Source organism: Rhinocladiella mackenziei (genome assembly GCF_000835555.1).
Source record: "Rhinocladiella mackenziei CBS 650.93 unplaced genomic scaffold supercont1.5, whole genome shotgun sequence".
NCBI classification, from domain to species: Eukaryota; Fungi; Ascomycota; class Eurotiomycetes; order Chaetothyriales; family Herpotrichiellaceae; genus Rhinocladiella; species Rhinocladiella mackenziei.
This window is the reverse complement of record NW_013550600.1, coordinates 773,839-789,018: the sequence shown is the minus strand read 5'-3', so window position 1 is coordinate 789,018 and position 15,180 is coordinate 773,839. Positions and strand designations below refer to the sequence as shown.

The 15,180-nt window shown below is 51.3% G+C and overlaps 6 protein-coding genes across 6 annotated transcripts; 1 reads left to right on the top strand and 5 right to left on the bottom strand.

Annotated features, from left to right (window-relative positions):
- Positions 1-1,728: 1,728 nt before the first annotated feature.
- Positions 1,729-3,132, bottom strand: Z518_06758 (uncharacterized protein; the record flags this gene model as incomplete). Its single annotated transcript, XM_013414888.1, has 5 exons — positions 1,729-2,042; positions 2,117-2,571; positions 2,626-2,749; positions 2,806-2,935; positions 2,992-3,132. The coding sequence occupies 5 exons, from the start codon at positions 3,130-3,132 to the stop codon at positions 1,729-1,731; spliced, it is 1,164 nt and encodes a 387-aa protein (XP_013270342.1).
- A 1,612-nt stretch (positions 3,133-4,744) lies between these two features.
- On the bottom strand, positions 4,745-6,279 carry Z518_06757 (uncharacterized protein; the record flags this gene model as incomplete). The annotated part of the gene is made up of 2 exons (XM_013414887.1): positions 4,745-4,866; positions 4,938-6,279. The coding sequence occupies 2 exons, from the start codon at positions 6,277-6,279 to the stop codon at positions 4,745-4,747; spliced, it is 1,464 nt and encodes a 487-aa protein (XP_013270341.1).
- A 931-nt stretch (positions 6,280-7,210) lies between these two features.
- On the bottom strand, positions 7,211-9,060 carry Z518_06756 (uncharacterized protein; the record flags this gene model as incomplete). Its single annotated transcript, XM_013414886.1, has 3 exons — positions 7,211-8,093; positions 8,144-8,676; positions 8,827-9,060. 3 exons carry the CDS (start codon positions 9,058-9,060, stop codon positions 7,211-7,213), a joined length of 1,650 nt encoding a protein of 549 aa, XP_013270340.1.
- Positions 9,061-9,743: 683 nt separating this feature from the next.
- On the bottom strand, positions 9,744-11,285 carry Z518_06755 (uncharacterized protein; the record flags this gene model as incomplete). Its single annotated transcript, XM_013414885.1, has 1 exon — positions 9,744-11,285. One exon carries the CDS (start codon positions 11,283-11,285, stop codon positions 9,744-9,746), a length of 1,542 nt encoding a protein of 513 aa, XP_013270339.1.
- A 494-nt stretch (positions 11,286-11,779) lies between these two features.
- Positions 11,780-13,184, top strand: Z518_06754 (uncharacterized protein; the record flags this gene model as incomplete). The annotated part of the gene is made up of 6 exons (XM_013414884.1): positions 11,780-11,834; positions 11,979-12,100; positions 12,213-12,380; positions 12,512-12,591; positions 12,645-12,741; positions 12,801-13,184. 6 exons carry the CDS (start codon positions 11,780-11,782, stop codon positions 13,182-13,184), a joined length of 906 nt encoding a protein of 301 aa, XP_013270338.1.
- A 922-nt stretch (positions 13,185-14,106) lies between these two features.
- On the bottom strand, positions 14,107-15,138 carry Z518_06753 (uncharacterized protein; the record flags this gene model as incomplete). Its single annotated transcript, XM_013414883.1, has 1 exon — positions 14,107-15,138. One exon carries the CDS (start codon positions 15,136-15,138, stop codon positions 14,107-14,109), a length of 1,032 nt encoding a protein of 343 aa, XP_013270337.1.
- Positions 15,139-15,180: the final 42 nt, after the last annotated feature.

The window sequence follows — 15,180 nt, the reverse complement described above, 5'->3', positions numbered from 1 at the left end:
CTTCCACATTAAACTTGACCGGACAATTTTGGCATTGATTGAGGCTATTGACCTTGCTCAGCATCCCCTCCGAATCCTTCGGCCGTGCTTTGAAACTGCGTGTTTCGGCCTCTAACTCTTTGATGGTCGCCTCTGAAGTCGACATCCGCTGCGCATGCGTCGCTAGGACTTGGTCCAAGGCATGCACCCCCAGATCGCCAAAGTCTTGTAGTGGCTGGCAAAATTCTTCTCGCTAGATCAGAGTGGATGCGTGTCGCCATGATTTGAACGACGATATCTCGAAGACCCCGATCGCTCACCGGCGTGGATTGGTAAATCTCTCTGACCACTTCCGGAAAGTCCTTGTGCTCCCGGCTGCCGTCAGCTCGCTCGGAGAATCTGTCCTTCGCGAGCTTCTTCAGGCCGGGAACATCGCGTTTATCGGCAATGGCATACACGCGCACACTACTGAAAAGAGCAAGGTCGTTATCACCGTCTTCAGAACCATCATCCCTCCGTTATTCGGTTGTACATTTGCGGAGGGAATTTCGGGCTCGGGTTGAGCTTCAATCTCGCCATCAGGAGTGATTGGATGTTCTTCGCTAGCTCCTGTCTCTGCTGGGACGTGGTTGTCAACGTCCGGTTCCGAGGCCCGACCCTGGTGTAGTTCATCGTTATAGTCGAAGATATACATGTACAAGAGCATTCGTTCGACAGCGCCTTGATCATCGTCTTCAATCTCTATCCTATGTGACTAGGCTTCCTAGTCGGTATCTCAGTTCTACCCAGGTGAAAGCAAGCGAGCTTTGCGTTTTCTCACTGTTACTGACCTTGAAATCCCCGCTGCAAGCGGACTCAAAAAGGGCACAAAATTGCACGATGAACATGAAACTCTTTCCTCCACACGCAATTGTGAGGTCTGAATATTTTCCGCTGTGTCAGAGTCGAGACATGGCCTCAATATATTCGCTGGACACCATCGTTCTCAGAGTGGTGGAGGACGTTTTGCTGACCAAATGTTTCAAAAGTTGAAGATTGTGAATTGCCTTTGAAATTAGAATGGGGATCGCTCCGTCTATAGCACGGACCCTCGAGCGGGATAGCAGACAACGTTCTGGACAAGCAGAAGAGTTCTTATTGCGTCGGTTCCGGAGTGGGACGACGTATCAAAGACAAGAAATTCTTCTGGCCTCCCATCGCAACCTCCGAACGAACTGAGAGTTGCAACGGCGGAGGGAACTATTAATCCCAGTCTGCAATATATGCAGGTCTGTGACGTCTGCATTGGCAGTCTCATATTGGAGGGACTCGAGAGGGTCTCATGTGTATGCATACGACGCGCAAAGAGCTTTACAGGCACGACATTAACTTGATGAAAGAATCCTCTTCGATTCAAGTTCTCAGATAAGGTATGAGCTTTCATTCAGTCGTTCGATAAGTGTTGAGTTGAGTCTCTAAGAGTGGAAGGGTATTTCTAACGATAATTCTGGCAGCAGGTCTTGCCTATCCACCAGAAAAATGCTCGGTCATCTTTGCTGATTCGGCTCCGGGCTATAAGCAAACCGAGTACACTGTTGAAAGATGCCTCCTTTCTCCCAACTCCTTCTCACACCATGTTATACACATACAGCAGACCTAGCTGTGTTAGACGCCCACAAGATCCATAACACTCCCTCTGTGTCAGCTTCCGCATTAAGTCGATGTTGAATGCATTGGTCGACAACTGGTCTATCCAGTTGCTCCAAAGGTCTATTGCAACTCCAGGACGATGACCGAATTGCACTGTATGGCGTTATACGAATGGATGTGTGAAAGACGCAATCCCGACTGCGCGATGAGTGCCTCCCACTGCCTTTTTGTCCGTTCCTTGCCGCCGATCATAATTCCCATGGATATGTCGCCCACGGCGGCTTGCCAGTGGGCGTTGACGTCCGGAAGAATGACCTCGTCGATCAGAATGCGAGAATTGCTGTTCATGGCCACGGCCAGATTCTTCAAGATTTTCAGGCAGTCGGCATCCCCCCAGTCGTGGAAAATTCGGCGGAGGTAATAAAATTTGGCGCCTTGTCACAATATTAGTTCTCGGAAGTGCATGTTTGATATTTTCTCGGTTGATGGAGCATGGAACAAAACATACCCTTGATGGTTTGTTTCTCGAAGAAATCCTGTGCCATGGCCCTCACGCCGTCCATAGGAGGTAACCCCTCCACGGCCTGAGGCAGATCCTGGAGCACGATGCTTCCATGCAGATTCGGATATTTCTCTAGAAGTTGCTTGCATTGATGGCCGTGGCCACCTCCAACGTCGACCAAAAAGGGCTTTTCGAGCGTCGGTGAATCATCTCGCTGGACTGTACGGGCCTCCTGATCAAGTAAATCGAATCCCACCACCCAATTGCTCGACTGCAAAGCCGTCATCATCTTCTGCAACCCATTGAACAACTTTGGATGATTGATCATCCATTGGAATGAGCCGAGTTCGGTATTGTGGCCCTTTTGAAATGAAGCCTTGTTATCAACGGCGAAGTCGCGGTAGTGTGTCTCTGCCAGGAATGATGGACATGCTTGAACGGCTGGGCCATAGGCATCGAATCTGCCAGAAGTTTGAGAGGTCGTCGAGTATAGGTGGTCCCAAGAGTCAACTTACGCATAGCAAATTCCGGCATCCGCTAGCGGATCTGCTAGGAGATGGGTGATTCTGTTTGCTTGGAATTGATTTGGGCCAACATTCAGCATCAAGCCGGTTGACGAAAGATATCGGAGAATTCTTTCTATCCAAATGATTCTGTATCAGCGTGGGAAAGAGAAAAAACCAGGCCACGTATACCGAGCAAGTCTGGAGAGGCACTAGACTGCTTGACCAGGTCGTCGAGAGTGAGGGTCTTCTCCTCCGCCTTGACCAGCTCTTTGAACAGACCAAGTTCGACCCCAACATAGACCATGGCAAGTTGGATATTCTGCGAATGCAGTCAACAGGGTGCCAGTGTCGTTGAAACGACATGAAAGAACCTACCGAGTTAACGAACTTCATATATGTGTCCATCGGGGTCTCAAGGTCATATTGGAGGTCTCGAAGAGTATTGAGGATCTGGTTTCGGCCGACGGCATCGGCCGATTCTGCCAGAGACCGAATTTGACCAACGATAGAGTCCATCTTGTTCTTCACCAAGATATGAATAATGGCGAGCTCAAGTAAGAGCGGGTCTCCTTCCTTTATGCTTTTTGGCCTGTTGCGTATTTCCTCTGGGGCACAATTCTTTCACTTTGATACACGCCGTCGTAAACGATACCACCGTACGTCACCAATCCCGGTGGTATCGTGATTGGTCAACTGGACGACCGATGTCCGAGGTCCCTATATGTTAGTAAGTTATAGGACTAGTTTCCGCAGGCCGAACCTGGTTGCCTAATCAATACTGAGGGAATTCTGCGGACCGCCCAATGCGAATCGAGCATGAAGGGAACTTTGAAATTGTTGTATCCCACAAGTCTGAGTCAATGGCTGGTGGTTAAAATGCAGGCCAGACGGATGCCTGCTCATGGAAGCAACACAATCACAAGCAGAACTAGTACAGGATCAGCAAGGGAATGAATGAAGCCCACATGTCCATGGCCTGAAGGTCCTTGCCGCTGCTGCCTCCACTTAGAAATCGAGGCTTTCGGCTTGCTCCGATCTCGCAAGTCCAGGTTTCAAGCTCTCAATGCAAGCGCATTCCCTTCCCTCACCACACAGAAATAGGAGACAACTGCAGTTGCAACGGCTCTGAAGCCTTCAGATGCAGTTCCTGTCCGAGAAGGCCATATATTGTAACGAAGCTCAAGGAGGAGGAGGAAGAAGGTATTGGCATGTCATTCAGAGAGAAGCATGCGTCATTGCTAGGCATGAATTTCTAGGAATCCCCACCCGACACTGCTAGGAGAGGTCAAATACGACCAACATTATTGATGAGTGTCTCGCAAGATGGAGTGTATCGATCAGAGCTTCACAGTTGCGCAGTCTCTTCCTGCTCAGTCTTGAGGCTTGTCCTTAGCCCAGGTTCGCAGGGCCGGGAATTTGTCGACGGAATTTTCTCTGGGTCGAGCCAGTTTCGAATCTCATGTCTATGCCCAACGTGGACACCGAGGTGGTCTGACGATCAGATCGACCGCAGACTTAACGAACGCGCATTGAAGGGTGAGACCAGCTAACCTTACACACAGTACGTAGCTGCACCATTCTCCTTCCTCCATCACTAATAGGGACCTTTGCGATTTCAGTGGAAGATCGGGGAAATTAAATAAATGTCTTGCTAAAGGTTGGGGTAAGTTGGGCGAGTAGATGAAGTGTTGACATCGAACATGTGAATTCATGCTTAGGAGTCTATCATGACCGGATCAACTCCCACGATAATAATATGAATGAGCTTCATAACCAGGAAGCCTTCTCCTGCAGTGGTGTTGGTCACAGCCCCGGTTGTTTACTATACCACCGCAAATGTTACTCCGAGCAAAGCGCTGGGTCTGAATTTGGGCAAAACATACAATTGAAATGCAAGAGCGAATCTTATCGAACTAAGCTCTTTTGTTCCCATGAGGCGTATATGTGTATATGTTTGTTCTATCCTCCCTGAAGAGGAGATATGTGGTAGTCAGATACGACATGTGGAATAAACAAATACAACCCTTCTGAGAGTTGACAGCGGAGTGCGATAAGTGTCTCTAGACATATGCCGGTTCCAGAAATATGAAAAGGACAGAATAAGGAGCTGCTGGTTGACTGTTGGTCATCATGCTTGGGGCGAAATGGCAAATAACTTGTTGAACACGTTTGTGGGATCGTACTGTGCTTTGAGCGTCTGGAGGCGAGGATAGTTCTCGCCGAAGATGTCGCGGGATCTCTCGTCGTAGTCTGCGGCAGATGTCAGCGTGTGCCTCGTATTTTCTGCCCTGCTCGGCAGATCCAGAAAGAAGAAAACTCACGATCATAGTTGCCATAGAACAGCGATGCTGCCTTTTGGCCTCCCATGGTCCGATCTTTGGTGGCCATTTCTTTCTTGAACATTTCATTGAGATCCCGCGCCCATTGGCGGCAAGACTTGTCATTCTCCTCCTTTGTCCAGATGGGGCAGATCATGGCATTGAGATGCCAGCCTCTGTTGGCGAAACTGCCGGCTGAGTGTGCCACCACTTGGACTGGGTCGTACATTTCCCATAAAACGAGGCTGATGCCGGTATCGTCGTTTCCGTCGGTAAACTTGACATAATTGGCCAGAACTTCATGGAGGAAACCGGGCCTGATTGGCATCGTGAATGCAGCTCCTTTCATACTGGCGCGGAGACCAATGGGTGGCGCCAGAAGGGTGTTGATAACGGGGTAGGGGACCATGGCCGTGGTGTCGACGACGGGGCCAATGTCGTGGAAGGGCTTGTACATCTTCTTGCCTTCCTCCTCAGTGCCGAAATATATCACGGTGATCAGGATCATGACCTGACCGTTGGCAGGAGGTGGTCGCGCAACGCCAATACCGCCAGCGCCTCGTCCCGCCACCTTGGTCTTGCCATTCTCGTCAGGCCCGTACAATTCATTCGTAGCGGCGACGAGTTTGTCCATGACTTCGGGAACGGGGGGAAAGATGAGCATTCCCGCCCAGACATCTCCCTGATCGTAAGCTTTGAAGACGAATTCCGTGACGACTCCGAAATTCTGTCCGGCTCCCTGGAGAGCCCAGAAGAGATCCGGACTTTGTTCTTCACTGGCCTTGGTGATCTCCCCAGATGCAAGGACGATCGTGCATTCCACCAGGTTATCAATGGTCAGACCTCTCTGCCCGCTGAGCCATCCATAACCGCCTCCAAGTGTCAATCCCCCGACGCCGGTATCGGTGACGGTTCCACCTACCGTTGCAAGCCCATGCTTTGCGCCCGCTTGGTCCACGTCTCCCCAATTACATCCACCTTGAACAATGAACAACTTCTTCTCCACATCCACATCGACTTTGCGCATCTTGGCATTCAGATCAATCATGAGTCCTCCACTCGTGCTGCTCACGCCAGCCGTCGAGTGACCACCTCCCTTGACGGCAAGATCAATGCCGTGCTCCGAGGCATATTTCACGGCGATAGCGACCTCCTCGGCAGTGGTAGGAATCACGACCAAACCAGCCGGCTTTTCGGCGGCCCGTGACCATCGCTTTATGGAGGCGGGGTAACTCTCATCCTGAGGGGTGAGAATGGTGGGATTGGTGCTGGAGAGAAGTGATTTCAAGGCTGAGATATCCTCAGCGGCGATGCTGCGTTTCGGGGAGGGCGAGATGGAACCCATAGTCGACTGATCTGATGATAAGGGATATGGATATACCGAAATGCATGAGAGAAACAAAGAAAGACTGGTCTGGTCAGGGACAATATGCCTTTCTCCAAGACCGGTGGTGGGGAGGGATTTGGGGATTTATCTAGCCAGCTTGGTCCTTGGAGGTGGGGAAAAATCAGATGGGTCGAGCTGAGTCGATAGTAAAACGACAAAGTAATCAGTGGCACATATATATAAAAGTGTGTGTATGGGTAAACTTCCTCTCTCTTGATAGAGTCTAGCAACGTTTCTTGCTCCTCCTGGCCAATGGAGTCGAACGAAAGATCTCCCGTCAGCCAAATAAGCGGCCAGATGCAACATCGTGGGGCCTCACTATGCCCTTCTTCGAAGGACCCCTGGGCATCCAGTCTGCCAAGTATCCATACATGCTCTTCCATCAGGCCATTAGACCGTATGATTCAGTGCACAATCCTCCGCCGAGGCTGAGAATGGCCGGTGCCTGAAATGACTAAGACCATGAATGACATTTTCCGACACGCCCACCCAGAATCCCGACCAATCCCCCCAACCAAAATCCATCAGGCAGCCATTGTTTGTCGCGTGAATAGGACACGATAGGTAAGGTCCGGAATAACGTCGTTGAACGGGAGAGAGACAAACAGTGGCCCCATTGACCTGATGCGAGTACGAAACACATATGGATTGGAGCTGGTAGATTTGCTGGTCAATGGACAGATCATAGAGAGTCGCATTGGCAGCTATGGTTTATCACATGGGTCATCGGATTTGTTCGCAATGATCACAGCTGACGACAAGGCTAGAGAAGCACATCCCGCATAAGGAAAAGAGAAAAAAAAAATTATTACGTACGACGATATTATTGTCGAGTCTACCAGCGACGTGTCAGCTTTCGTAACGCACCTTGAACCCTCTCTCGCGGGACTCAATTGTAATTCTGCTTCATAGCCGTCAAAAGACTCTTCTCCTTACCACCCTCAATCGCATCCACTTGTGGGATTCTCCCTTCTCGTTCCGCACGATCCATCGCATCGGGATCATCAACATTTACTCCAGCGACTTCGGCCTCCACTTGACGAATAGGGCCCTTGAACCACTTTCGAGCCCACAAAACCCAACTAGTAAGGCACCACACGGCGATAATACCCACCGCGACTGGTGTATAATTCAGCGTCTGGCTGTTCACCGGGTTGAGCTCAGGAAGACAGAAAATGACGGTGATGAATCCGATCCAGAGGCAGGCGATAAGGGCAACGGGGCGTGAGGCCCACTTCAGGTTAAAGGGACCATGTATAAATCCTTCAGGGTTGATCATGCCAATCAAGATGGGCAGGCCGTAGGAGATATAAAGCCCAATCGTGGCGATCGAAGTGGCTGCCGCAAAGGCCACCGATGATCCGACGCTGGGAATCGCCAGAAGAAACGCCAATACGGCCGCGAGCCAGATGGTTCTGATCGGGCTTCGGAATCGAGCGTCCACGTTGTGGAAGAAGTGTGGGATCCCCCCGTCGCGGGCAAAGCTGAACATCATCCGAGAATTAGAAGTCAAACTGAAGAGACCGCAATGCCAGACACAGATTATGACGAGGACAAAAAGCACAATCGCCCCTGATTTACCAAACACGTCGACCAAGATTTGGAGGACCGGTTGTCCATAGTCGGAATCGATGGTACGGTCGAAGTCTTGGATGCTGAAGAGAAGGCACAGAATGAGGAACCATCCAAATAATGCGGAGCAGCCGATCGACATCAAAACCCCAATGGGTGCCGACCAAGACGCGTTCTGTGTTTCCTCGGAAAGATGGGCGCTGAGTTCGGGTCAGCAGGCCGAGCCTTTTCCCAAAAGGAAGGGACATACCTGGCATCAAAACCGGTGATGGTGTACTGAGACATGAGAATGCCTATACAAGCAACATAGGCTGAAGAAGCTCGAACTGACCAGCCTGGGTCACCCGTGCCATCGTAAAAGGTGGCAAAGACGAATTTGGCCGATTGGTGGTGGGGAGCCTTGGCCACCACGGCAACAGCAAAGGAAAAGACTCCCAGGGAGTGCAGAATAATCGACGTGTTGTTCAGATAGCGCAAAATGTGAACGCCAAATGAGTTGACGATCCCGTGCGAACAGAGAAGTGCCGCATAGATTCCCAACGTTCGTCCAGCGGACGGCTCATATCCATTGATGCTGGCCAATGTAGAGATCAGTCCAGCACAACCAAAGGTAATACCGGTTGTGACTGCAACTTGACCGAGCAAATTGAACCAACCGGTAACCCAACTCCCAAAAGGAGCCCATTGTTGCGGAGCCAGAATCGCGGCCCAAAAATACGGACCTCCCGCAGATGGGATGGCACTGACAATCTCGGCCATGCCCAATCCAACAAAGAATGTGAACTGGACGTTTGGTCTTGTCAGTACATTTTAATGTACCCACGTCGCAGACTTTCGCTGAAAGCGGGACAAGATAAAGAGAGTCGACAAAAATATGGGCCATGGTGTTTCCCGCTCCTACAGGATGGGTATCAGAATACGGAGATAACTTACAAAAGAAACAACGATCCATCCACACGACATGACTCCTGGTCCTCCGGTATTCAATCCATAACTGAAAAGGGTGGTGATTCCCGTGATGACGGAGATGATACTGAAGGAAACGCCGAAATTGTGAATCAGCGACCAGTCGCGCTTTAACTCCTGCTTATAACCCAATTCTCGCAAACGGCCTTCGTCCTTGGACATGCTGCGCATAGCAGTGCCGCCATTTTCGGTATCAGCCATCTTAATGGACCGTTGATGGCGATGATCTCCCACTGGCGTCGACAGCAATGGCTGTTTCGTCGGGGGGAACGCGGAGGTGGAGCACTCCAGTCGCTGGGCAATGCTTAAGGACTGACAAGATATACTGGCGCGACGGACAAGCTCTCATAAGAAGTTGACCAAGCTCCTGCCCAGCGGGAGGACGCGCTCCTCTTTATAATCCACAACACGAAAGATGGCTTGGCCATTAGGGTTCCAGATCCCAGCGCAAATCGCCAGGGCTGCTGATAGCAAAATGATAACAACGGCAAGTTGCGAATGATAAAGACTCTACATCCCTGTCCAGGCCCCGGGCGAGCATTTCTTCTTTGGGGATGAGCATGCGAGTGGTACCGTTTGGCACCCCGAAGTCTCACGAGCTAACCCGAAACTTTTCGATCTGTTGGGTTTGGGGGCCCTCGGGAGTTACTGTGCATGTTTAAGCACGTTGTGACGTTGACTTGTTGCATGGTTGGCACCGCATTAGCGGACGATATGGATCACTCGCGAACTGGTGTCGCGTGTTCTGCCACCCTCGGCTCCCACATATGTGCTCCGCCAGGGTTGACCGATTCATGTCCAGATAACCGGTGCACCTTGAAAGAGAGGATCTCAGATCGGCTCCAGAGCAACAACGCCAACTAACTGGGTGATCGCAATTCGTATTACCACCAAAAACTGACACTGATACCGACCGAGCAACTCCGAACAAAGTGCCACCAACCAATGGGAATATACAGCGCCTGTCCCGCTTCAAGGATACATTCAACATAAGGGATTTGACTGAATCCCGGGTACATATCATCCCAATCTTCATACGGGGACAATTCTATGGCAGCAATGTCGATTTGTGACGTGTTTGACATGTCGATCGTCTCTCTGATCTGTTCTTGGTTGTTCACGGCTACAGCATTGAAATCGACTTCTGCATTTCGACTTTGAGATATATGCGGAGCCGGCTCATCCGCGCGCTTCGGCAAGAGCGCGGCACTGTGGTGTGGTGAATACAATCTGACATATTTCTTGCCGACGACTTGACACAGAATATTATGATAAGGATCATGGTGAAGTGGAGAAATGGTCCATGCCGGCCCGAACCAGATATTAGTCTGGACCTCATGTTCAGGCTCCGCGTCGCCAGGGGCGTCAGCCAAGCCCACCTCACCGTTAAGCAAAGAATACCCAGTGGACGGAAGGACATAGGGATGGCTGGTTTTCTTACCATGCCCCTTCTTTGACTTGCTCAAACCGACGGGAGTGTCAGGTTCCGGGGGTGGAGCGTCAAGAAAACAATAATCCGGGATTGCGATGTCATGATGAAGAGCGGGAATTTGTCTGAGAAGGTCATGTTGTGCCAAGTACCCGGTGGAGATAATCTCTTCGCCAGGGATGTTGTCTTCACTTTCCGGTCTTCGCAGGATATGTTGGTCTAGGAAATCTTGAAAGCGGACAATTTTCTGACCCCAGTCGTCATCTGTGTAGCTACGGCCAACTTCGATGGGAACAAGGCGACGCCCGCCAAATGTCCGCTCTAGCCAGAATGAAACATGCCTCCATTTCTCCAGGGCCGGCCAGTGGTTCAAGATATCTGTCAGGACGGCCGGCTTTCGTGTATGTTGCATGAAATTCGAGAACTCTGTCATCGACGGCTTCTTCTGCTGTGGGACGGGAAATTGGAGGCGGGGGATCGAGACTTCATCTGTAGGGAGCAGATCAAAGGTCGAGGATGTGCGGGTGTTGGACTCTTCCACTCGCCTTCTCTTCAAAGGGCGGTCTAAATCGTCATCCGGGAATTTGGACGTCGTCTGAAGTCTGGTTAGAATGTCATGTATGATCTCTTCTCTACCCAAACCTCCTGCCATAACCAAAGCCATGTCCAAAATTGAGACAATCTCGTCTAGGTGACCATGAAGAGATCTGGAAAAAAGGGACTCGCTGCTGGGAGAAAGACTGTCTTGGATCAGATTCAAAGCTTTAGCAATGCTGGCGTCAGTGTAGAGTCGGAACCAACAAGGCTTGACATCTTTGAAGGGAAACGTGTGCAACTTCTGGTTGGCCAGGCTGATCTGGTCGTCCGCCTCATCCATCAGCTTGTCGAAGCCATCCTGGTAGCATTCGAGAATAGGATCACAAGAATTTTCCTCCCGGAGCTGGGCCGAGATCGACTGCCAGAAAGGGTCTTGGATCTCGAGTATTGGAGGCCCCATGGCTTCATCCCGAAGTCTGATGATGGGAGGTACGGTGCGAAAAGAGTAAAAGAGCGTGGGATGGACTGGCAAGCACCTCATTAGCGCAGAAGTTTGGGACGTGGAGGCTCGGCTTGGCGGACGTTCAAAGTGAGGCGCACCCGCCTGCCCAGCGCAAAGCACCACCACTGGCCCTCAGCGCGGGCACGACCATAGCCGCAGCCGCAGCCGCCATCCGCCTGGCAAGGTCAACCATCTCAGTCGCAGGCTGTGTCTTTCTTTTTCCCTTTCTCCCGCCTGCGACTTTAATGCCACCATCGACACTCTGACCTTCTCGCTGCGATCCTTCGAGCTGTTTCCATCCTTCAGCTCTCGTCCTTTGGACCCCTTTTCCCTGTCAGGCCATCTTTGACACCTCTACCTTGCCCTGTATTCGGGGGGGCGGCACCTATTTTTGGATTTCCCTGGCCGCCTTCCATCTCTGGAGCTTCATCCGGTCGATATTGGAGTCAACTATGGCGACCGACGTCTCCTCTACCCGGCTCTATCTGGGCAACCTTCCGCGCAATAGTATGCTCACTTCTACCCATTCACCTTCTTTTGGTCTGTCTGGACGATGTTGCACTTCTGAAGGAGCTGTACCATGGAAACCTGGATGCGCTGCGTAACCTCCTGGGCTGCCACAGTCGCTGACTCGTCTTCTCACCTTTTCAGTCACGAAGCAGGATATCGAGGAACACTTTGGAACTCATGGCGCAGGCACTATCAAGGAGATCAAGCTCATGAACGGGTTTGGTTTCATTGAATATGAGGATGCTATGGATGCGCGAGACGTGGTTCCTGGCAAGTTTACCCATCAACATTCACTTCCATGCGACTAATGTTTTCTACAGCCTTCCGTACGAAAATTTCCTTTCTCATCCACCGGCCGATGCCCTTCCTGACCAGTCAATAGATGGAACAGAATTCAAAGGAGAACGACTAACAGTCCAATTCGCTCGTGGCCCACGCCGTAAGGATGATTTCTCTGGTCCCCCGGATCGCAACATTCCCCGCCCACGTCGTACGATCTACCGCATGCAAATTACTGGATTGCAACCGGAAACCAGTTGGCAGGTCAGCAAACCCGACTTCCCTTACCCCTCGCCCCGGAGTCCTTGTCGGGAAACTTGGAATCGGCATTTCCATCTTTGTCAAAGACATACCTGTTCGAAACATCTCGCAGACCTGTGCTCACTCGATTTCAGGATCTCAAGGATTTTGCACGAAACTCGGGCCAATTGGACGTCGTCTATTCCGAAACAGGTCGTGAACGTGATGGCAAAGGGTAACTTCAGTTGGGTCCTTGTGAATCTCATTCTGCTTACATTGTCCCCAAAGATTTGTTGAGTTCGAGACCCCAGCCGATCTCAAGAGTGCTGTCGAAAAGCTCGACGGGCAAACCTTTAAAGGAGCAGTGGTTCACTGCAGCGCCGATGTATGTTATTGGCGGGCCACGTACCGTGCAGCACTATTTCTCTGACCCGCACATTCAAGATCCAGGATGAACGACCCGAAGCTCGAAGTTATCGACAGAGATCTCCCCCAAGAGGCCGATACATGGACGATTATGACCGTCGAGGTCCTCCCCCACGAGGATGGAGTCCCCGAGGTTACCGTGAACGCTCGCCTGGTCGTCGACCTCCCATTGATGATTATTATGATCGAGGTTACGGAAGACGTACTCCACCAAGAGATTATGGACCACCCCCTCCGAGAAGATATGACCCAGATCCGTATGACAGCCGAGGACCGCCACCACCACCGGTCCGAGGCTATGGAGATCCATACGCACGGAATGGAGACCCGTACGGTCGTCCTAGAAGCCCGCCCCGAGGGTACTATGGTGGTGGATACGGCTACGATGATCGTCGTTACTAGTACGCCATCTCCGGTCGTCTATCAGACAATTTCTGCTGACAGATTGAATTCAGATAAGTATCCCAGGGTACTTTGCTAACTCAAAAGTTTGTTTACCAAGGATTTCTGCATTGGTTTCCCTTTCTTGGGCGGATCTGGACGACCAATCCATGGAGATTGACACCCTTTTTTCTTTTTCTTTTTCTTTTTTTTTTTTTTTGGTTTGGGCATTGACGACTGCGACATCAGAGCTTGTACTGTGGAAATGGTCTCGACATCGAATTGGTTCGGCTCCTCTGCATGGGCGTTCTCTGAACTCGTATGGAAAAGCTGTTTCGGGCCAAGGATCGGTGATGGAGTCCCAACATACACGAACTTCTGATGATAACCGAAAGTACCTTGATCATTGAGTTTACGATCTGGACATCTCCATCGTGGCCGTCAAAAGGACCTCGGATATTCCGCTTTTTTTTTTGTCTTCTGGTTCGCTTGCGTCAAGACCCCCGTCCCTCATATTGGGCATGGAATCCGAGTTGTCTTTGGTCCAAGTGATCTGAAAATTTCCGAACGTTACTCGTTGAGTCTCTTCAACCCGAGAAGGCCAACTGTCTTGGCCCATGGCCCCCCAAAAAGGTATACTGGTGTTCAACCTCCTTAAGGCTCCCCGAGAACTTGGTGAGATGCCAACTGGTGAAACCCAGTGAGATCACCCACCCATGCAACAATCAAACTGTGGGCGTAGTCATAATGACCTCGTAGTTCGTTCGACGCGATTGATCGGGGGCCATCCGCCATTGCTGCGATGGCTTCCATTAGGCATACTGGCGGTTTTCATAGTAGATGCCACCACCCGACGTCTCAAGAAAGCGCTGTAAATGTGCAGCTTTGGCTCTCTCCGGAGGAATGCTACAGTTTCCAAGTCAAGGGTTTTCGAGAAGGTATGTCACAGTCGTTTTCCAAAGAACTTTCTCCGAAACCCTTGGGGTTTGGCGGTTTCCTTGACTTTGGCCGGTTCTGGGATCGTTCCCTTTTGTTTCCCTTTGTCGGGTCTACCTGGTGGTCCCCCTGTCCTCGATGAGGCCGTGCGAACTGGAAGAGCGGTTAACCCTTGTTGCTGCTGCGTGGCGATATGTGGTGTGGGAGTTGGTGCGGGAGGCCGATTGTTTACCGTGCTCCCAGAGGGAGCCGTCCGAGGTCGAGCAGCAGCGCTTCTGCTTGTGACAGGTCTCTGCTGTTGGTACTGATTTTGGTAAATGTCAACATCTTCTTCCCCCTCGACATCTTCAATTTCTTCACCCATTTCATCATCTTCATCATCGTCGTAGGATCTTTCCGGATCTCCGTTGTAGACCACCCACCAGCCGATTTTCTCTCCTTCGGCGATTTTGTCTCGCAGATCTGCCAGCGCTTCCCATGCTTTGTTTGTCAAACCGGGCCCGTCGGCGATGACTTCCTCCACGTTCACGCTCAGTGCGGTGGTTTCAGCAGGAGAATTGAACGGTGCAGATTTCGACACGGGAAGAGTCGGCGCGTGAGACTTTTTCTGTGGCGGAGACGTGGGTGCTTCAACCTGTCCAGCGAGAGCGCTTGCTGAGCCAGCACTTCCTCCTCCTGTTCCCGGAGGCGCCCCTCCCGCTTGTACCGTCGCCGGCCCAGAAGTACCCATGCCCGGTCCGGCAGCGATCATGACAACTTTGTCGCCGACAAACGCGTACGGCTGACTGACAGCGTTCGGCCCATCGATATCATCCGGGTTATACTGTTCGATGAAGTCCAGCTTTCTTCCAGGCCCTTCCAGCTCCTTCATGATTTCTGGAAACACCTTGCGGAAACTCGTCAGGATCTCCTTTCGTGAATTCTCGTTCTGGATGTACTCGACCGAGCAGTCCTCGAGGTTGTGCAGGATGGCGTGCACGCGGATGCCCGTAAAGCCTTCGCGCGGCCAGCGAAAGCCGTGGACTAAATAGACTGGCATTGTGATAGTCGAAGGGAGGTAGTGTAGCCAGAGAGGTGGTGT